Consider the following 23,141-nt stretch of genomic DNA (forward strand, 5'->3'; position numbering starts at 1 on the left):
TTCAAATATATTTAAAAATGTACTTCATAAGCCAAGGATAGACTCTTATGAAACAGATGTGAAATACTATATTGCATAGAGAACAAAAGGGCAGCAAAACAGTACTGTATATGGTCTGTAGGTGATATAGGGATCTACAACTTCAATCTCATTACTGGATTAAAAAATAATAAACAGTAAATATTCGAGACTTCCTCAGTGTTGGCAAGTAAAAATAACAAAACAGTAAAATAGTCTGAATTCAAATAAGAAAAATCTCATTAAAATTGATTAAAAGTATTAAATGTACTTTTTATAATGATGAATATAAAGAATAGCCTATGTATCTAAAATATTTTCAAATAAATAAAACTAGGGGAATAATACCTTTATATCTGAATGAACACACTGGGAAAAAGTCAATGCCAAAGTAAGCAAAATACTGACCAGCTGGTATAATACCATCAACCTAATATAAATTTAATACTCAAATGAATCATACTTGTCATTATCACTATTTAATTACATAGTCTGCAAATCATTTACCAATTAATGTCACATTAGTAAAGTCTTTGATTTTTTTTTGGTGGGGTGGGGTATACCAGGGATTGAATTCAGGGATACTCAGCCACTAAGCCACATCCCCACTCCTATTTTATATTTTATTTAGAGATAGGGTCTCACTGAGTTGCTTAGCTCATTGCTTATACTAAGTCTGGTTTTGAACTCATGATCCTCCTGCCTCAGCCCCCAACGTCACTGCAATTATAAGTGTATGACAACATGCCTGGCAAGTCTGATTTTTTAATGGGTCTATTTAGTCAATTTCCAAATGGATACAAAAGAAATTATATTTTTATGTGTGAAATTCTAACAGTGAAAATGGACAAGAGCACTGGATTCTCTGCAAATCTGATTTCAATTCTAATATAATTTTGAATAGACAAGCAGCAGGTAGTTAATATATATAACATTAAATATGATATTAATATAGAAAAGATGTAAATATGCTGTTGGACTGCTTGAGATTGCTAACTCAATATCATGTCACCTCTGTATGTCAGCTTATTATACTATTTGAAAAGCAAACTCTCATTTCCCAAAATAAAAAGATAAAAATATTAAGAATTGAGTACTTGGGTAAATATTTTCAAAGATTTCTGGCTGAGATGTAGAAAACAGTTCCACTATAAACGGTTGCTCTGACGTTCCATCAGCAATGTGAATCCAGCGATATGACCAAAAGTCTTCACGGTTTTCTATATGGATAGAATATTAAAATAAATGTAGGTAGCTGATTTATGCATTTGAAAATAAGACTGAAATACTTTTTATCATTTTCAAATTTAATGCTTACCTTTCTTTTTTGACCGTTGCACCCTTCCTACAAAAGCTAACATGCCAATAACATCACAGATATGATTTTCTGGCATATCATCCAGTTCTGATCTAAAAAAATCAAAATTATTAAATAGATATTATATATTTAAATAGTAAAAAAACATCGTATAGTAATGCCTATTAAAATGTATATGTTCATAATTGCTAAAGCAAATTCTAGATAGATTTTAAGCAAATTATATTGAATTACTTTTCAGTATCTAATGTTCAAAAATTAATATTGAAGACATTTTACAAGAAACTGTTTTACCTTGTAATAAATCTGTGGTTTAATTTCGGCAATCTCCATTCTGGTTTCACCTGCTTTTCTGGAATTATAATTATATTAGTTGGAGGATCTCGAAGATTGAGGCAGATTTCTGAAAAGCAAATATATTACTTTAATATTTAATATATACTAAAGAATATGTATGTGTATAAATTACACAACAAAAACATAGACTATGCACTTTTGATCTGACAACTAAAAAAGTAGACCAGTATTAATGGTTTCTTCCACCTCTATTAAACATTCACTTATCTTCCCACCAAAGTTTAACCATATCTTTGTTTTTGATAATTTCCTTAAGTTAAGAAAAGTTTTCTCTTATGACTTTTTGCCTAAACAAAATACTGCTTGGCTTTGCTTTTGAACATAGTATTCTGGGGTTATATTTCACTTAACATTATATCACTAAAGTTTATACATGCAGCTATATGTAATTGGGATTTTAAAAATTTCCATGGCTGAATAATGTTCTGGTGTGATAAAATACTATAATTTATCTAGCCATTACTGTGTTGATAGATACCTGGATTATTTCCATGTTTTTCTTATTACAAACAAGGTTGTTATACATACTTTTATATATACCTTCCTGTGCACACAGGCAAGAGATTCTAAGCTAGTACCCCTAGAATTGAAATCCCTGAGTTGTATTATGTGTAAATATTCAACTCTACAGGATAAGCCCAAATTATTTTAAGTAATGAACATACTTACAGTAGCAATATGTAAATTCCTATTGATACACATTCTCTCCAAATTTTGTTATAGCCAAATTTCTTACTTATTATAAACCTGGTAATGTAACAGTTTGTTGTGATACTGGTCTGCACTTCCATTATATTAATTATTTTGAACAATATTTAATATACTTACAGTTCACCTATGCATCCTCTTTTTAAAATGGCTGTGTATTTTGTCATTTTTTATGTTGTATTACCTTTTTCTGTTTGTAATTGTTTATATATTGGTTATTAATTCTGTTGATCTTGAGCTTACACCCATTTTATTACTTTTTTTTATTCTTTTTATGGTGTCTTTTAATTGGTGCATATCATTCTTTTAATGGCTGCATATCACACTTTTAATGCAGTTATGGTTATTAATATTTTTAATGTTACTACTTCTTATATCTTCTCTAAGAAATCCTTTCTTATCCCAAGATCAAACTCCAGGTTACTTTCTATAAATTCTCCTGTTAAGTTTTAAAAGTTTAGCCTTTCACATTTAAGCATTTTCTATACCTGGATTGATTTATATAATGGGATGAATAGTGCCTCTTTCCTTGATGCTCTATATGACACATCTACATCAAAATTCTATGCATAGGGCTTTATGTTGGCTCCATATTTGGACACACTGGTCAATTTGTCCATATATTGTTTTTACCAATACCACATTATTTTAAACACTATGGCTTTATAATTATTGATATTTATAGGACAAGTCCTCATTCTCTTTATTCCCCTATTCTTCAGAAGAGTTTTGACTATTCTTGGCAGTTAATGTGCATCTACATGAATTTTAGAATCAGTTTGTTAGTTCTAGAAAAAAACCCTGATAGAATAACTTTAAAGCTAAATAGATCAATCTGGGGGGACTTTAAATACTGATGAAATGGAGGATGACCTCCTACCTGTGAATATGGGATACTTCTTCATTTATTTAGGGCTTTCTTAATGTCTTTCAATAATCTCTAATAATCATCTCCAAAGAGGTTTTACATATCTTCTGCTAGATTTATTTTCAGATACCTTATACCATAAAATTGTTGACACTACAAATAATACTTTCTAAATTATAACTTCTAACTCTTTAGTATTGAAATTTACAAAATTAGTTGACTTGTAAAGTTATGCTATAGCTAAACTTGAAAATATATTATTATTTTTAACACTTTGGATTTTCTGTGTAGAAATACTTTTAACTTGTAAATAATGAGTGTTTTGTAGTTTTTAAATCCTTATATATTTTTAAAAAATATTTTTAAGTTGTAGTTGGACACAATATCTTTATTTTATTTACTTATTTTTATGTGGTGCTGAGGATCAAACCTAGTGCTTCGCATATGCTAGGCGAGGGTGCTACTGCTGAGCCACAATACCAGTCCCTAAATCTTTGTATCTTTAATGCATTTTTGTCTTCTAACACTGGCTAGGACTGCCAGTACAACATTAACCAATTTTGTCCCATCATTCCAGGTGTAGAACTCCATAAAAACTTAAATATAGTATATGGTATATAATTATATATACTATATGATTATTATATATCATATAATTAATCATACAATGATGATAATTACATTATATTATAGTATAATATTAATATTATAATACATAAGCTTTATATTGTTATTTCCAAGTTATTTAACACACCTGTGTCAATTTTGCTAAAATATTCACAGAATTGAAAATTTGGGACTTAATGGGTTAAATAGAAATATTAATGGGAAGTATATATGCTCTTCATTAAAATTTTATTAAAATATTAATTTTACACATTAAAGGGATTCATAGTGATATTTCCATACATGAATACAGCATGCATTGATCAAACCATTCACCCTTTTCCACCCTCACTTCTTCCCCTACCCAGTTCCTAGTAATCACTAGTCTACTTGGAGATTGACTTTTTTTCTTTTCTCTTTTCTTCCCATTCTTCCCCTTCCCCTTCTACTTTTTAGTTTGTACTTATGAGACAGAATATGCAATAATTGTCTTTCTATGTCTGGCTTATTTCCCTTAACATGATGTCCTCTAGTTCCATCCATTTTCCTACAAATGACAAGATTTCATTTTTTGGCGAAATAATACCCCATTGCATATATACACCATAATTTTTGTAATTCATTCAACCATTGATGGGCACCTAGGCTGATTCCATATCTTAGCTATTGTGAATAGTGCCTTGATAAACATGTATGTCAGAGATCTCGTGTGAGGACAGACTTCATTTTCTTCAGATATATACTTAGGAATGGTATTGCTGAATCATATGGTAGTTTAATCTTTAGCTTTATGAGTAATCTCCATCCTGTTTTCCATATGGCTGGACTAATTTACATTCCCTTCAACAGTGTATTGGAGTTCTTTTTTCTCTACATCCTTTCCATCAATTTTTATTTTCTTATTTTATAAAGGAGTATTGTAAACTTGTCCCATTATACCAGTGTTTGCTGTTCTGTTTTGATATTGTAAATACCCTTTGTCAGGTTAAGGATGGTTCCCTTCTCTTTCTATTTTCTATTTTTTATCTTTATTTTTATTTTTATGTGGTGCTGAGGATCGAACCCAATACCTCATGCATGCTAGGCAAGCACTCTACCTAAGCCACAACCCCAGCCCTCTATTTTCCTATGTAAAATGAAGAATGGTTTTAAAATGCCTTTTGTGTGTCTCTTAGGATGATAATTATTTTCAATCTGTTAATGTGATATGTGATACAGATTTTCATATGTAAAATCAACTGTTGGGAAAAATATAACTTGGTCACATTGCATGATTTTTCTATAAACAAACAAATTGAGTTTGATAATATTCTATTCAAAATATTTGTATATGTGTTCATGGCTGAAGCTGGCCTCTAATTTTCTGGTTTCACACTATTCTTGTTCAGTTTTGATTATTATAGGTATATTGGTGTTAAAGAATAAGTTTGAAATTATGAACTCAGTTTATTCTCTGGAATTGTTTGGAAGGATATATTCCTTGAATGTCTCTATGAAATGATGTGTACCTGATATTTTCCTTGTGAGAAGACTTTAAATATGTTTCAATTCATTTAATAGTTATAAAGCCATTTGGGCTTTCTAATTCTTATTTATCTCAACTAATTACATTTTTCTAAGAATTTGCTATGTTGGAAACAATTAACAGGATGAAGAACCTGGTTTCTATTTCTAGCCATGTGATTAGAAAAATTCATTTTACCTTTATGATATTCAATCTATTCATATAGAAGCAAATAAAGCTTGCATTACATAATATCACCTTGTACCTAGAAAATAGTTTGCATTTTACAAAGTTGCTTTTTATACTCATATTATTATTAGATTACATTCAAGTTTCCTCACAGCTCTAAAATGCTAGGATTCCTAATTAAATAAATAACCTCCTCCCCCAAACCAAAAATATTTGATACTATCATCTCAATATCTATTATTCAATATAGTTTGGAAATCCCAAGATCTTAAATAGTTTATTATTGGATATGCCATCTGAATATTATTTTATAAAAGACAGACAGAATAATGTATAAAAAATACAATGCCACAACTAGCAAATAAATTATTTTGCAATAGAATTTTCATTTTTATATGTTTTCATTTATTTCAACTTTGAAAACAGTTACACCATGGGCTGGGGTTGTAGCTCATTGGTATAGTGCTTGTTTAGCAAGTTACAGGCACTGGGTTCAATCCTCAGCACCATATAAAAAGAAGAATAAATAAAATAAAGGCATTGTGTCCATTTACAACTGAAATAAAAAATGACATCATAGTTTCTCTAACTTAGTGCTACATGTATAAATATGAAAAATAAATTAAGATAAATTACCATAATAGTTTGTTTTATAATATAAAAACCTAGAAGATTGTGATGGTACCTAAGTTCCCTATTCCCTACTAACCAACACTACCCTGATTGCATACTGTTTCTATTTCTCATTCACATTGCTCATAACATTTAAACAACCATGTATTTTTCCTAACTTTTGCTTACAGTTTCTCCTATCCAATCCATTCTACTCATTTGCCCATTCCTTCTTCTACTACGTTTCATTCATTTCTTCTCTTCTTGTTTATCACATCTTTATATGTTTATTGTCATTAATGTTTCTTTGTACTTTAATTTGTTTATTGTACATAACTGTCCCCCATTAACTAATTTTGAAGGATAGAACTACAGATTACTTTTTACCTCCTGTGCCTAGTGTGGTTTACAGAAATGCCTTTTTCCCCCTCTATAAGATCACTCATCAGTTTGAGATAGGTAATTTTAAAGATCATAAATTCATAGTTCTCAACCCTAGATGTATTATTATGATCAGCTATGGGTTTCATTTTTCATATTTATATTTTTATTTTTTAATTTTTTTCTGTTATTAGGAATTGAACCCAGGGCTCATGCATGCTAGGCAAGCACTCTGTCACAGAGCTACACCACCAGTCTTTTTATTTTTTATTTTGAGACAGGGTCACACTAATTGTCCAGACTCACCTTGAACTTGTGATCTTCTTGCCTCGGCTTCCCAAAGACCTGAGATTACAGGCACCACTGTACACCACTGTGCCTGGTTACTGAGGACTCTTAGTCTCCTTCTTAGAATAATTAAATCAATTGGGAGTGCCAATGTTCTTCAAAGCTCCCCAAGCAATTCAAACTTATAGCCAAAGTTCAGATCTACTTATATATGTAGGCTATGTAAACTACAGATTACAGGTGGCTTTTTTTGTAAATAAGGATTTATTACAACAAAGTAATGTTCATATGCTTATATATCATATATGTTTGTCTTCACTCTACAAAGGTAAAGCTGAGTAGCTGCAATGGAGACCATATAGCTTGCAATGTTTAATGTATTATCTGAAACTTTACAGAAACAGTTTGTTGACCCCTGATAGAGAAGGAACTCTGTTACTTATCAAGAAAATATGGGAGAAAATTAATGACTAACATTAATAAGCAGTAAAACTCTTTTAAACACTAAAAGGCATGTTTTAAAAATATTTTGTTTGGTTTGAATATAAGATGTCCCCCAATCTCATATGTTAATGCTGTAATTTGGAGCTGAAATTTAAATTATGAAAACTGTAACCCAATCAGTGAATTAATATATTCAATAAATTAACAATGTGAGTGGAATAACTGGGTTTTAAAACTAAGCATGTGGGGCATGGGTGGAGGATGCAGTAACTGGAGTGTGCCCTAGGTGGGTTTCATCTTCTCTGGGGCCTCCTCCTCCCCTGACCTCTGTTTCCTGTCTACCTTGAGGTAAGCAGCTTTCTTCTGCTTCATCTCACCTTGGGCCCAGAATAATAGAGTCAGCCAGCCATGAACTATACTTCTGAATCCACGAGAAACTTTTGCTCCTCTAAGTTGTTCTCATCAAGTATCTTGGTCACAGCAACAAAAGTTGACAAACACATACTTTCATCAAGGTTATTGTTTTAAAAATAATTTATATATCTGCAATTACTTATTTGAAAGCATAGTTTTACATATCTTAAAGAGAAGATTTCCATTATGAAAATCTGCACCTATAATTCTATATAACAATAGTAGCAGCAGTGTTTGGTTTGGTTTCAATGTTAATTTTTTTAGTGGTTGATTATGTACTGACTACACGATGTCTATTGCCCTACTTTTCATACATTTTTAAGGTTTAGAAGCAGCTATTAGTTAGTACCAGACATGTTAGACCTTGTCCACAGGCATATAAAAACTATTGTTTGAATTAACTCTCTTTATCCAGAAAACTATTTATCTAGTAGAAATATATAGGCTAGATATCATGAGAACTAAGATTTGATTTCCATTGTTCCAGTGATTTTTACAAGTCATTGACAAAGTCACTTACCTTATCTGTTATTAATAAATAATGTCTCAATCCTTACTAAAGGAATTTTGTCACCTGGATATGCATGGTTGTGCAATATAATAATGTGTATTTGGAGCTGGGTGTGGTGGTGCCTGTCTGTAATCCCACTGATTTGGGAGGTCGAGGCAGGAGGATTACAAATTCAAGGCTATTGTCAGCAATTTGATGAGACCCTAAGCTACTTAGTGAGACCCTGTCTCAAAATAAAATATAAAAGGACTGGGATTGTAGTTCAGTGGTATAGTGCCTCTGGGTTCAATCCCTAGTACTAGAAAAAAAAATCATGCTGTGAATTAGCTTCCTCTTGCTCACTTTTACTATATTTTCTCAAGTAAATCACAATATTTCTATCAATTTAATTTCTTATCTTTCTATAGTAAATTCTAATTAGTCAAAGGACTAAGCATAAATTATGTAGGTAATAACTTCTTCATTTAGCAAGACAGGCCAATGTCTGAAAAATACTTAAATTTTAAATAAAAATCAGGTGGCACATGCCTGTAATGCCAGCAGCTGGGGAGGCTGAGGCAGGAGGATAATGAGATCAAAGTCAGCATCAGCAACAGCAAGGCAATAAGCAACACAGTGAGACCCTTTCTCTAAATAAAAATATATATGTATATATAAGAAAGGGCTGGAGATGTGGCTCAGTGGTCAAGTGCCCCTGAGTTCAATCCCTGGTACCTTGAAATAAAATCATATGAGGTTTTCCAAATAAACACACATTTAAGAAAACAATGAATAATTACTATAATTATCTGAGCAATATCTTGGTAATTAATTTTAATGGATTAGCTGAAGAATAGATATTATACAGAAATAAAGATTCAGAATAAAATTATTATAAGATAAAAATCTTATTGAGGGATGCTATCTATAATTCTGAAAAAGGAAACTAAAAATTACATCCAAATCTAAAAGTAATCATTTAAATTATTAATTCTAGGCTGGGTGCGTGGCACAAGCCTATAATCCCAGTAGCTAAGGAGGCTGAGGTAGGAGGACTTCCAAGTTCAAAGCCAGTTTCAGCAACTTAGTGAGGCCATAAGCAACTTAGAGATATCCTGTCTCAAAATAAAACATAAAATGGACTGGGATGTGGTTAAATTTTTAAGCACTGGTACAAAAAAAATTACATTAATTCTAATGCTTCTAAAATATTTAAGATTTTTAGATATCAAAACTTTGATATCAATACTAATTTGAAAAGCCCTTTAAAGATTGCAATTGACAAAATCTGAACATTGACTAAATATTAGAAATACTGTATCAATTTAAAATTTCCTGATTTTTGTAACTGTATTGTGATTATTTAATAAAATGTTCTTTTTCTTCAGAAATATACACTGAAATACTAGTGATAGACTTTCAAATAGTTCATAGGGAAATATATAATGTAAAGAGAAAGAATGTTAAAGCAAAGGTAAACAATTGCTTAATATTAACAATTTTTTAATGTGGGTTAAGGGAATATAAGTTCTTTGTACTATTCTTTGAACTTGAAATAATCACAAAATAAAAACTTAACAATAGCCCTTTCAAGATAACTTTAAATTGTAGTAACTTTAAAATATATTCAAGTTATTAACTTAATATTACATAACAAATACAAAATTTAATAGACTAAAGGAGAGGGGCACAGTCGTGCACGCCTGTAATCCCAGCAACTTGGGAGGCTGAGGCAGGAGGATCACAAATTCAAAGCCAGTCTCAGCAAGAGTGAGGTGCTAAACAACTCAGTGAGACACTGTCTCTAAATAAAATACAAAATAGGGCTGGGGATATGGCTCAGTGTTTGAGTGCCCCTGAGTTCAATTCCCGGTACTGCCCCCCAAAACAAAACACAACAAAAAACCAAATAGATAAAGGAATTTGAAAATTTGTTAGATTCTAACAACTTCAATGTTTTTATGGTCCTTTGCCTGATATGATACTTTGCAATTTTTTTATAAGCAAAATAACCATAATACAATAAACTGATTGAATACTTAACCCATTGTAGAAATTAGTTTGATCTGTGGATCCACAGGGAGAGGCTGCATTCTGAATGGATAGCTCTTTTTAACAGAATAATCTTGAAGTAGAAGAACTAAACCAACACGCAAACTTTTATACCACTCAGGACATAGGGCATTCCACATAATCACTGACACCGTGCCTGAACTGTCAGCAACTTCCAAAAAGGTCTAGGAAAAAAAAAAAGCAAAATCATATATATATATATATAAATAATTTATTTATTTTTATTCATATGGATGATATATAGCATATTGTCTGTGAAAATTTAGACCTATGGAAAATAATATTAAGATTTTAATTCTTTATTATTAATGATTCTGTTGCCAACTCTGCTAATAATGGTAATCTACAGGAGAGATTACTACAAGAGACTTGGAAGTCACAGATGTGCTATTAACTCACTCTTTGATTGTGAACTATGAAACATAGTCTAAATCTTATTTATATTTGGCTCTCTCATAATTTTTAACACAGTGCCTTAAACGTAGTAACCACCTAATATCTTTGCAAATGAATCAGACCACCCAAACTTGGAAATTTTAAATGAAGATCTTGATACAATTCTTGATTATTTAAACTGTGAGAGGGCCTTGATATTTATATTATAGAACTTCAGACATGTCACTAATTGGACACAATGTTCTGATTATATTAATTTATTTAGACTGGTATTTGAGGCTTTACTATAAATTACATGGGAATTATTTGTGAGTTACTGTGTGAAAACTTATTGGAGCAGAAAAAGGCAGTATAGTTAAAATAGAGAAGTCTGTTGTAGTAAAAAGTATATTTTTTCAATTTTAAAATATAATGACAATGTTAGTCCCATAAAAAGGCAGTGTTTCAAGTGTTTTGATAATAGTTTCTTCTTTTTTGAATTTACTCATATTTCATTCAAAGTAAGTTGGGAAATTAATCAGTGGTCACTCTGAAGTATTTCAGTTCATTTTGGTGCTTGAATATACAATTAAATTTTTGAAACAGTGAGGTAGTCAAATACCACCAACGTCCCTCTGGAACATCCTCATAAAGTGGTGCTTCCTAGACTCCAAATTTCTTCTTAAATGATGATTTTACATTCTCATATCCTTTTTCATACTGATGACTATACATTTTGAGTAATCTATCTTTTATTAACTAAACTTGCACTGAGTTTGTATGATACTCCAGACATTGTTAGGCACTGGGATGAAGAGGTGAATCAGCATCCCTAATAATAATAGCCAAAATAGATATAGTACTTACTTACAGGCATGTAAGTCCTTTATCTATATTCACTAATTCAAACCTTGCATCAACTCTGGAAGGAAAGTACAATCAATATCCCCATTATACAGATGAGTAAACTATAACATTGCTAACGTCATAAAGTTAAGGAGTGGTAAACAGAAACGAAGCTTCCAGGGTAAATATTCTTAAGCATAATACCACTCTGCCTCCCTATAGTCAGAGAACTTGCACAAGAGTAAACTTGGCCAATCTACTAAAAATATACATAACTGAGTTATGCATGTTCTGATAGACAAATATAAGGCCATATAGTAGAATGCAGTTGATTTTCCTTAGTAAATATGCATATGGTTGTGCAGTAAAAGGCTTAAAGTAGAGGTCAGTATTGAACTGAATGTTAGAGTTGGTTTTGTCAACCTGATGAGAGCTGAGAGGAAGAACATGCCCGGAAGAAAGAACAACATGAAGAGGTATAAAAGGAAGAAAACAACTGGCTACCTTTGAGAAATTCTTAGTAGGGCAATTTGCTAGCATAAGGCATGAAAAGCTCAGGGGGAGCTGAGTCTGGAGAAGTAAGCAGGGACTAGTTGAGGGAGACAGAGGAGACAATGGAAAAAGTGGGGAGGAAAATTCAAGGAGGAAAGTATTTAGAGAATGAGGAAGCAAAACCTATAGGAAAACCACTGAATAGTTTTATTATATCACATAACAGAATTTGTAAAGTATGAAAAATGTTGAATGAAGAATTTTGGTGATATGAGAAAATAAGAAAATGTTAAATGATACAGAATTCTATGTACACTTGTACACTATGTTTTCCATTTTCTAAGATAATTTAATGTGCTATATGACATGGTCACATGCAGTACATAATATACAGGCACATATGTGCTATGTATGATATACATGATATGATAGATATGCATATATTGAATATGTAGATATATGTATATGCATAATTTACATACATACAAGAAAGGGAATAAAGCCGACCAAGTTGACAGTGGTTTTCTTTGAGTGATAGATAATACTATTCTCTTAATAAAGGTGTCTACATTTTCTAAATTCCTCCCAGTAAGTATGCATAATTTTTATAATAAAAGCTTGATAAAACACCTAAAATGGTTCTTGATTAACATGAGAAACTACAGTATACTAGTAAGCAAAACAATCAAACAGAACACAAATATATCAAGAAAATAGTTCTGATCAGCATTACATGGCACAGAGAGTCAAGATAATAGAAAAGTATGAGACTAGAAGGTCATTTGTGAATAACAAGTTAAAGAAAAAGCCAACGTGGGCTGAGGCTGTAGCTTAGTGGCAGAGCACTTGCCCAGCATGTGTGAGGCACTGGTTTCAATTCTCATCACTACATAAAAATGAAAAATAAATAAAGGCCTTCTGTTCATCTACAACTACAAATTTTTTTTTTAAAAAGCCAATGTAATTGTTTTCTTTTGTTTTGTTTTTACATTTCATTGACATTTACTAATAAATTTGAATTCATGTATTATATATAATCCACTCACCCCACCATATGTAAAATATTTATAAAACATTTATATTTAGAGACAAATAAAAATGATATTGTCAACACCATGAAAAGACAAACTTGAAACAATTCAGGTTCCATAGCAGTTCAATGAGTGAATAAGTTGGGTACAACAGAGCCCCAGACAGCAGCACAGCAACATATGTTCAACAGACGGAGGCAAAGAAATGGTTAAAAAAAGAAAGAAACAAAAACATTTAACATAATCCTAATGGAATAACAATGGTAACAATAAGTTACCAAATTGTATTCAAAAGAAATACAATCAAGCAAAACAAGGACTCTTGAGAAATACATGGTGAAATTATTAGGAACAAAAGAGTCACAGAACTCTTACCATCTCTGTATACAGAAGTAACATGATATCAGTGAGACACACCAGAACTGCCAACAACCCATGTTTTTCTAAATGGGGACTTTATGGGTGTTTAGATTCTTCTTATTTAAACATAGCATTGCTTTACTGGTAGAATTACCTTGGCTTCTTCAGGGCATATTACCCTATCCACTCACATATTCAACAATATATTGAAAATCTTAAATCACAAAATAGAAATTTTAAATACTTGGACAAACTGGATTTGTATGGCACCATATAATTGTTTTACCATAACCCATGCATTGAGCTGTCAGGGAAAGGCTATTACCTAGCTACCATTTTTAGTTAGAGTAACTTTATTATTTTTTATTTGTTCTTTTTTATTTACACTTGACAGTAGAGGTAATTCTGACATATTTATACAAACATGGAGTACATCCTATTCTAATTAAGATTCCAGTCTTGTGGATGTACACAATATTGAGATTCACTATGGTGTATTCATGTATGTACATAGGAAAGTTATGTCCGATTCATTCCACTGTTGTTCTATTCCTATCCCCCTCCCTTCCCTTCATTCTCCTTTGTCTAATCCACTGAACTTCTATTCTTCCCCTCTCTCCCTCCCCTTGTTGTATGTTAGCATCCACATATCATCAAAAAGAACATGTGACCTTTGTTTTTTGGGGGATTTAGCTAATGTAATTGTGTTGAGAAGTAAAGGGGAGGCCAGCAAGTGAAAACATCCAGTATAGACTACTACTTTAAGAACCTTGCTTGAAGAAGAAAGAGGGAATAGAGAAGCCATAAGGTCAAGGGAGATTTTTTTTCTCTTTATATTTTTTAAACATGATACTACGGTATGTTTATATGGTGGTATGAAAAACACAGTAGAGAAGAAAAATTTTGAGACAAAGAAAAAGATGTGAAGGAGATAAGCTGTATGTATGAAGGAACTAAAGAGCACCAATATAGAAAGAATTTATTTTCTTTTTTATTTTTTGTAATGCTGGGGATTGAACTCATGCCCCACAAATGTTAGAAAAGTGCTGTACTACTGAGCTATATCCCCAGCCCCCAAGAATTTCTGTCTTACTATAAATTACAAAGAAAAATACTCTGCAATGCATATATATATATATATATATATATATATATATGATTGAAACTTTGGAATATTATTTCAAATAGTATTTTATCCTACATAGAGTCAGCTATAGAGGTTATAATCTATAAATGTAGATTCATATATATCATCTTGTCATTACTTGTACCTGGTAAGGTTCGATCATCTTTTTATCAGGTTTTCCATAGTATCGTAGTTTTGATTTATGCAAGATCCTCACAAGCAAGGCAGGAAAATTCCTTCTGTTAGCCCAGGTCATTTCAAGATGAGAAAGGGAAATGATTCTGGTATCTAGAATATAAAAAAGAGAAAATTTTTTTCTACTTAATATGTCATGGTAACTTTCAAGATCTATTTTAATATTTAAAGATGGTAGTAAATCACACCAAATGTAATTTCTTGCCAACTAAGACAGTCTATATACTTATATATACTTCTACATGAACTATGCCTCATTCCTAATAAAAGCATATATATGTACATATGCTTTATATATATATATGCCATATATATGTATGTGTGTGTGTGTGTGTGTGTGTATATATATATATATATTAGTATATGTCAAGAATATAGGTGAATACCTATATAAACTAATGCAGTATTTCATCTAGATTGCCCTCCACTTTACCAAATCATTTGATTACTGATCTTACATTACCTCTTAATTATTTTCCCATTATGAGGCACTTGTTTAACATATAGGTTTTTTTCATGGCATTTGCAGGGAAATGGACGGCATTAGAGCAGATTATGCTAAGTGAAGCTAGCCAATCCCTAAAAAACAAATGCCAAATGTCTTCTTTGATATAAGGAGGGCAACTAAGAACAGAGCAGGGAGGAAGAGCATGAGAAGAAGATTAACATTAAACAGGGATGAGGGGTGGGAGGGAAAGGGAGAGAGAAGAGAAATTGCATGGAAATGGAAGGAGACCCTTATTGTTATACAAAATTACATATAAGAGGAAGTGAGGGGAAAGGGGGAAAAAACAAGAGAGAGAAATGAATTACAGTAGATGGGGTAGAGAGAGAAGATGGGAGGGGAGGGGAGGGGAGGGGAGGGAAGATACTAGAGGATAGAAAAGGCAGCAGAATATAACAGTTACTAGTATGGCAGTATGTAAAAATGTAGATGTGTAACCGATGTGATTCTGCAATCTGTATACGGGGTAAAAATGGGAGTTCATAACCCACTTGAATCAAATGTATGAAATATGATATGTCAAGAGCTTTGTAATGTTTTGAACAACTAATAATAAAAAAGAAGAAAAAAAACATATAGGGTTTTTTTAATGATATATTTCTGTAGTGTTCTCACTTCAGTTTCATATAAAGAGGTATCATCTTCCCCAAACATGTCAGATATGGTTGTGTATCAGTGCCTTTGTACTTGCTGTTCTCTGGATCTGGACTATCTTCCTCTTAGATATCCAAGTGTCTTCCTCCCATCCCTCTTCAAGTTTACTTAAAGGTCACTTTCCCAGTGATGTTATCCCCAACCACCCTATTGAAAAGTAACCTCTTTACTTTACCCTGTCCCAGAGAGAGCTTATTATCTTTCATATGCCATATAATTTGAAACATTTTAATCTCCAAGCCTGCTTAAGGATAAAAACTACTTAAAAGCTATTCATCATCTTAAAGGATTAACTCATACTTTTGATTTATCCTCCCTTGGGTTAAGAAGGGTTCCATCTGCAGTTTTCTCCCAATTTTACTCTCACAGACCATAGTCCTGACTTTTAAAATCTGAATTTGCAAGAGTTCAAATATTTTCTGTTTGTTAAGGCATCCTCCTTTTCCAACTTTTTTTCACATGATATATTACCTAGTCAACATTTTGGCATAAAAATCATACTTGTAATTTATTTTTACTTAGAATTTTAATGGTATGCTATAATTATGCTTATACCATAAACACAGAGATTTTTCCAATATTACTAGGATACCTTGTGTAACTTTCTCACTAGATTTTCCCAAAACATTAGTAGCCCAGAATCATAGTTCTGAATATTTGATCTAGTATAGCTAAGTGATTTCTTTTTTTTAACATGGTCAGACAAATCATGGATCAGTTTTGAATTATCTAGAACATACACATAACACTCTGGATCAATGAAGGCAGATATGACTACTTTATTGACTGAAATAAATTCACGAGCTACATGGTTTTGCAAAAAAACAGAGTTTTAAGAAAAAACTGTTCTGCCATAATTAGGTCCAGACAGGTAGCTGCAATCAAACATCTATCAGCTCAATTAACATTTTTCCAAGTCTGGGTTTTTAACTCACAAATTTAACAGAATATACATACTTCTCAAATTCAAAAAGGAACTACAATCTATTTGCAGAGAATGAGGAATACCTGCAAATTCACAGCAATAAGTGTGTACATTATCAAAAAAGAGAGAATAAAAATAAAAGGCATACAATAAGTTAGAAAATAAGCAATGGAAGAGTGATTCTAAAACTTTTTGGTCTTGGGACCACTTTACATTATTACAAAGTATTTAATATCTCTTAGAGATTGATTTTGTTTATGTGGGTTGTATCTATCAATATTTATTGTGTTATAAATAAAAATAAAAATGAAATTTTAAAAATCATCAACTTAAAAATAGTGATAGACCTAAGATATAATTATAATTTTAAAAATGACCATATTTTCCAAAATAAGTATAGTGAGAAGAGTAGTATTGTTTTCCAATTCTGCAAGTATCATTACTATCTAGCTTATTAAAAAATATCTAGGTTCTCATGTCTTCTTTGGCATTCAGTCTGCTTCAATGTCACATGTCAGGCAGCCTCTGGAAAACTTCATGGTGCAGTTGTGAGAGAATAAGAGTGGAAAAAGGTAAGTAAAGCCTTAGTATTATTATTAAAATAGTTTGACCTCAAAAATCCCTTAAAATGTATTGAGTACACCAGTAGTGATACTTTAAAAATTATTGCAGAAGAATAAATTTAAGGGATGCAGAAAGGAATAAAGATAAAACCTGAAAATAATGAATTAGAAAACACTATGCCACAATAAACAAAAACAGTAGTACTAATAAATCAAATCATCTGGAAAAACTAATGAAAAGGTAAATTTCTGGCAATTCCAATCATGAAAAACAATACAAAATATAATATTCAGAATGTGCTAAAACTTACACACAATGAAAAAATTGTTAAAAGAGTATTATGTATGATTCTATATAAATAAATTTGTAAATATAAGTGAAATAGGTAATCTTCTAGGAAAATACAAATTACCGGTATTGTTGTAAAAAGAAGAAAACCAGGACAGGTCATTAATCATGGAAGTAAATGAAAAATGTGGAAAAGGAAATAGTGGCCTCAAAATGGCAGCATGTTCACATGGATTTTTAACACATTTTAAGGAATAGCTCTGTCCCTGAGCCACAAATTGCTTCAGTGCCCAGTAAAATATACTAATTATACCTATTCATTTATAAACTTAGAATAATGCTGAAAAATTTCAATAGAAGTAGTAGAAAAGAGAAAAAATTATTAATCAAAATAATTTGTGATGGTAAAAATCTTAAATCACGTTCTAATCTACTGTAGCAGCTTGCCAAGGGACAAATGTGCCAGGACTAATTAGAGTCCTAAACTTCTTTTCTTGTCCAGGAGGGGAATAACATAAATTATGAAGACACACATGGACATGTAAGTTTGAATAGTTGAGTATTCATGACTAGAAAAAAAGTACTAGAAGAAAAAAATTATCCTGCAAAAGTCAAAAAAATAACCACAACCTAGTAGGGATTTGAAAGTGACTCAACATCAGCAAATCCATCAATGCAATTTATTTTATTCATTTTGTTATTCAAAAAGCACTTACTTAATGCCTACTGTGTGCCAAACATTGTTCTAAGTATAAGGGTTATGTCTCACAATGGTGAAAAAAGTTACAAATCTTATGAACAGTTCAGAAGAGAAAAAAAGAAAATATTTTCAGAGTGTTATGACTCAATGAAAGGCATTTGCAGGGTGCTATAATAAAAATAAACAGGTAGGGAAAACTTACTTAGATATACCTTTCTAGAATGTTTTATATATTTGAGTTGAAACCTGGGAATGGGAAAAAGCTCTTCTGAAAGGGGAAAAAGCAGGTGCAAAGTACCTGAGGCAGGCAAAAGGCTGGAAGTTTGGGGATCAAAAGGCTGGTATTGCTAGAACAAAATGAAGAAAAGAAGGGGTTAGAGATGAGGTTAGAGAGGTGAGTAAAGGGATTCTGTATGGCAGGATCAACAAACACAGGTTCCATAGCCAAATCATGCTACTGCCTATTTTTGTAAATGAACTTCTATTGGAACACAGACCCATTCATTTACACATTGTCTAGGTCTGCTTTAACTTATGATAGCAAAACTGAATAGTTTTGAAAATGACCATATGTCTTGCAAAGGTAAAAAGATTTATCATCTGACGTTTTACAGAAAATTTGCCAACCACTTCTGTAGGACCTTGTGGATCCTAGTGGGTAGTTTGAATTGCTGTGTAAATGCAATGGGCCACTGCAGAGATTTAAGCAGGCAATTGGCATGATCTAACCACCATTTTAAAAAGCTGTCTTTGAGGTCACAATAGGAGTTACCTTTCAGTCACGGTACTGACTAGGAGAAGGCATGAGAGAATCTTTTAGGGTGCTTGCAATATTTTCTGTCTTGATGGGAGTGTAATGACACAGGTGTATATATAAGTAGAAATTTATCAAACTTATTTTTAAGACTTTTTCATTTTACCATGTAAAGTTATTTTTGTGCCTTTGAAACCTCTTAATAAGAGGTTTCAAAGGCACAAAAATATACAATAAACAAAGTTTAGAGAAAAATGGACAGAGTGTGAGAAAATAACTTGGAGTATATAGCAGACAAAAATTAATAACCATTAGCAAAGAAATTTTACTAATAAATAAAAAAGTCAAAAGATATCATTTTAAAATAGCAAGACATATGAAAATGAGCACTCATACATGTTAGTGAATAAAAATTAGTACCAATTTTTCAGATGATTTGTCAATTTCCATTAAATTGATTCGAATATTTTTTACCCCAGAATTCCACTTGTAGGAATCCATCTATTTAATATAAATACTTGAATACAATCAATATGCATATAGCTAACAATGTTCAACACTGTATCTAATATGGAAAAACTAAACACTGCCAAAGTTACAAATTACCATTAACATGGGCATGATTATAGAAATTACCGTATATCCATTCTATGGAATATTATATATACAAATATACATGAAAGAAGATAAATTAAGTGGAAATAGCAAATCATGCAATGCCATATAATACATTATTCTTCAAAGGTGCACACAGAACCATAGACAGTTTGGAATTTTGAGAGAGAAGTTGAAGGTATAAGGGAAGGTTAAAGAGGTCTTTCATTGCACTCCAGAATTTTATGATTAACAATTTCAAACATAGCAAACCTGAAAGGATTTTTCAAAGAACAACAATAAACTCACTTCCTAGATTTTACCACCCCACCATTTTACTATACTTGGATCTTGCACTTTTAGCACAACATACTTTTAAATGTATAGTTTTTTTTAGCATAAGGACATTGCAGTTTGTAATAAAACATGTTTTTGATAAATGAATAGATACTACTTTAATAATAACAACAAAAACCAAATATACAAATTTTTAACTCTTTTAAAAGCTAGAAATATATACATTTTAACGCTTTTTAACTCTTATAGGACACCAATGTTTCATTTTACATATTCAATTCTAAAAATAAAAATTATCAACGTTTAGAATAGTAATGCACTACTGTTTTATTCTATGCTTAAGATAAAATCAGTCTATTATTTACATCATTACCCTAAGTACATGTATGAAGACATGAATGGTGTGACTCTACTTTGTGTACAACCAGAGACATGAAATATTGTGCTCTATATGTGTGCTAAAAATTTAGAATAAATAAATAAATTAAAAATTAAAAAGTCAGTCCATTATTTCACTCCAGAAATAATTTTTAAAAATTTACTTATTTAAATCATCCTTGACTACAAATTTCTGTAACATTTTCTTTTTGCTTTATAACTGGATATGACTATAACTGCATATTTTTCAATTAGTTATCCTTTCACTCTCATTTGTTACTGTTACAAATCACAGTCAGATAACCTGTGGTTTAGCAGTTTGATTAAAACATAAAAAAAATACTGAAAATCAGTAAGTGTAGAAAATTATATTTCTCCTCCTAGTACTTTTTATTTAAATTTTTGTATTTTATTCTTGTCCCATATGTTTTCATGCCCACAGTATTATCATTCCCATTAATTCCATCTCATAGGAATAATAAAAGCATTTTAGAGCAGTTACTGATGAGGAGGTGGCATTTTCTGGGTAACTTCCCACTTCTGATACTGAAAAATTGAACTTCATAGGTCAGTAATGTTCATAATAAGTAATAAGAAACATGAAAAGGAGAATTCTGAGCCTTTCCACAAAATCATGCCCTCAAAAGTGATATTTAAATAACTGTTACAAGGATATAAAAGTGGTATTTTGATTAATGTAAACTATTAAGAAATAAATCATGGGACATCCTTTATGAATGAAGGTCAAAACCTGCAAACATGCAAATATTTACAACTCCCATGCAAAATTCAAATCTACATGCTCTTCAACCAATACAAGGTACTATTTCCACAAATGAAATGCAATGCAACTAAGCTTCATTCACCATAGCCAAATATATAACTAATGCAAGAGGAATACTGAGTTCCACATTAGTATCTTTGCTACACTGAATTTAAGATGTGTTAAGGCACTTCAGAATGGCCACTCTGAAATCAAACCGAGAGAGGGGCTGCACAAATTTCATTAAGAAAGCTTCTGTCACTCTTTCAAGAAAACTTGTTTGCTCCTACCCTTCACTTGTAATCAACAATACAAAAGCACCTTCATTTCTTTGCCTTTAGCGCAAGCTCCTGGAAAAAAAACAAAGCAACTTTTGGAAACCCTTTGCCGTTCCCTCCAATTACTTACTGTTAAAATTGTATTCCTCAGGTTGCTTGTCCGTTAACCAGATATCTCCATAAGGATCTTCATTATTCCACAGCGCCAGGTAATGACTCTTCCCACCCCTTAAGGGTCTCTCGGGTTTCTCCTCATGTGCTCTATTTCTAAAGGGAGTTTCTAAAGAAATTGCGTCTAGGGTCTCCCCACAGTGGACATTATCTATGCACAGGATTCCCTGGCCTACCCTTTTCTCATTGTAAAGACACGAGACTCTGGAAATTTTCATTTCTATGCCAACTTTAAGAATATTCTGATATACAAGAGAGTTCAAGCTGGGGTCCAAGTAGCACTTCTCCTGGTACACTCCGTCTGAGATCGTCACATCATAGCAGTAAAGGGGAGGCTTGGGCACCGTGTCCCGCGGCTCATCCTCTAACAGGTACCTTTGGACAGCCAGGACAGTGACAGGCACCACCTCGGAGGGGGTGACCCACTGACGAGGTGAGCCAGTTATTTGCTCAAGAACCTTTTGGATCCAGGACCTGGGCCCCTGGGCACCAGCCCTTCGGATCACTCCTCCTGGGACCCCAGCCCGATCTCTTTGAAGGTTTGGCCAATCTAGCCCAGCGTGTGAGGGGCCAGCCTGAGGCTGACCTGACTCACCAGACATTGTGATATAACCTCGAACTCTCTGTACTCCTAAAAGCTAGTTTGCCGGGTTCAAAGCTGGGAGAAAAGAAACCGCGCGCTTTGGCGACGATCGCTACTCTGCCCCTGCTAACTGGCAAGTCTCCGCCCCGTAGCGAGGCTGCAAAGACGCTACGCCTGCGCGCGCTCCAGCTTTCCCGCCCCACCCCTCTCCCGACTTGCTTCTAATTCTGAGGCACTGTTACTAGGCAGTAGCACCAGCGGGTTACGTAGCAGGTCTTCCGACCTGGTGCCTGCCTGATTGTGGTCTGGGGGAGGAGTGGCCGAGGAGTAGGAGGTGGAAGCGATGTCATCAAGGTTCTCAAAGCTTAGCCAGAGGGAGGGGAAAGAGAGCTCCTGGCTCCCACCAAAAGGAGAGTACAAGTGGCAATTGGAAAAGAAAGTGTAAGGAAGTAGGGTGCATGTAATCAAAACTCAGCGTTTTGGGGTTTGGAACTTGGGCCAAGAACAGAAAATAATTTATCCTTGATTAATATACATGAATGCGATAACATGGGTCTCCTGTAGTATGAATGAAACCGGATAATGTATGCTTTCAGGATAGTCTCTAGCGCGTGCGCGCGCACACACACACACACACACACACACACACACACACACAGAAAGAAAAGAAAAAGTCCTCAATAAACCTTAATTGCTACTGCTTTCATGATTAGCATAATTGTCTGTAGTAGCTTCTTGAGAGCAGAGTGGGTGAATTAGTGATTAAGTGCAAATTAAAACAGAAGATAGTAGAATTGACTTGATAGAATCACTTTTAGATTGTGCTTTCTTTCTTTCTTTCTTTTTATTTATTTATTTAAAGGTGAACACAATATCTTGATTTTATTTTTATGTGCTGCTGAGGATCGAACCTAGTCTAGTGCCTCATGCATGCTAGGTAAGTGCTCTACCACTGAGCCACAACTCCAGCCTACATTGTGCTTTCTTAAAAT

The 23,141-nt window shown here is 32.6% G+C and overlaps 1 protein-coding gene across 2 annotated transcripts in view; it reads right to left on the reverse strand.

Moving 5' to 3' along the window:
- Radx (RPA1 related single stranded DNA binding protein, X-linked) overlaps positions 1-22,307 on the reverse strand; it is a 63,540-nt gene extending 41,233 nt beyond the window's left edge. For both annotated transcript variants that reach the window (XM_005323388.3, XM_021725217.3), the window contains exons 1-6: positions 21,526-22,307; positions 14,646-14,788; positions 10,242-10,434; positions 1,631-1,739; positions 1,337-1,428; positions 1,116-1,238 (exon numbers count right to left, since the gene is read on the reverse strand). In XM_005323388.3, coding sequence (XP_005323445.1) covers positions 1,116-1,238; positions 1,337-1,428; positions 1,631-1,739; positions 10,242-10,434; positions 14,646-14,788; positions 21,526-22,168 — 1,303 coding nt within the window. In that variant the 5' untranslated portion in view covers positions 22,169-22,307. The remainder of the gene's footprint in view (positions 1-1,115; positions 1,239-1,336; positions 1,429-1,630; positions 1,740-10,241; positions 10,435-14,645; positions 14,789-21,525) is intronic.
- Between the last annotated feature and the right edge of the window lie 834 nt (positions 22,308-23,141).

Source organism: Ictidomys tridecemlineatus, chromosome X (assembly GCF_052094955.1).
Source record: "Ictidomys tridecemlineatus isolate mIctTri1 chromosome X, mIctTri1.hap1, whole genome shotgun sequence".
NCBI lineage: Eukaryota > Metazoa > Chordata > Mammalia > Rodentia > Sciuridae > Ictidomys > Ictidomys tridecemlineatus.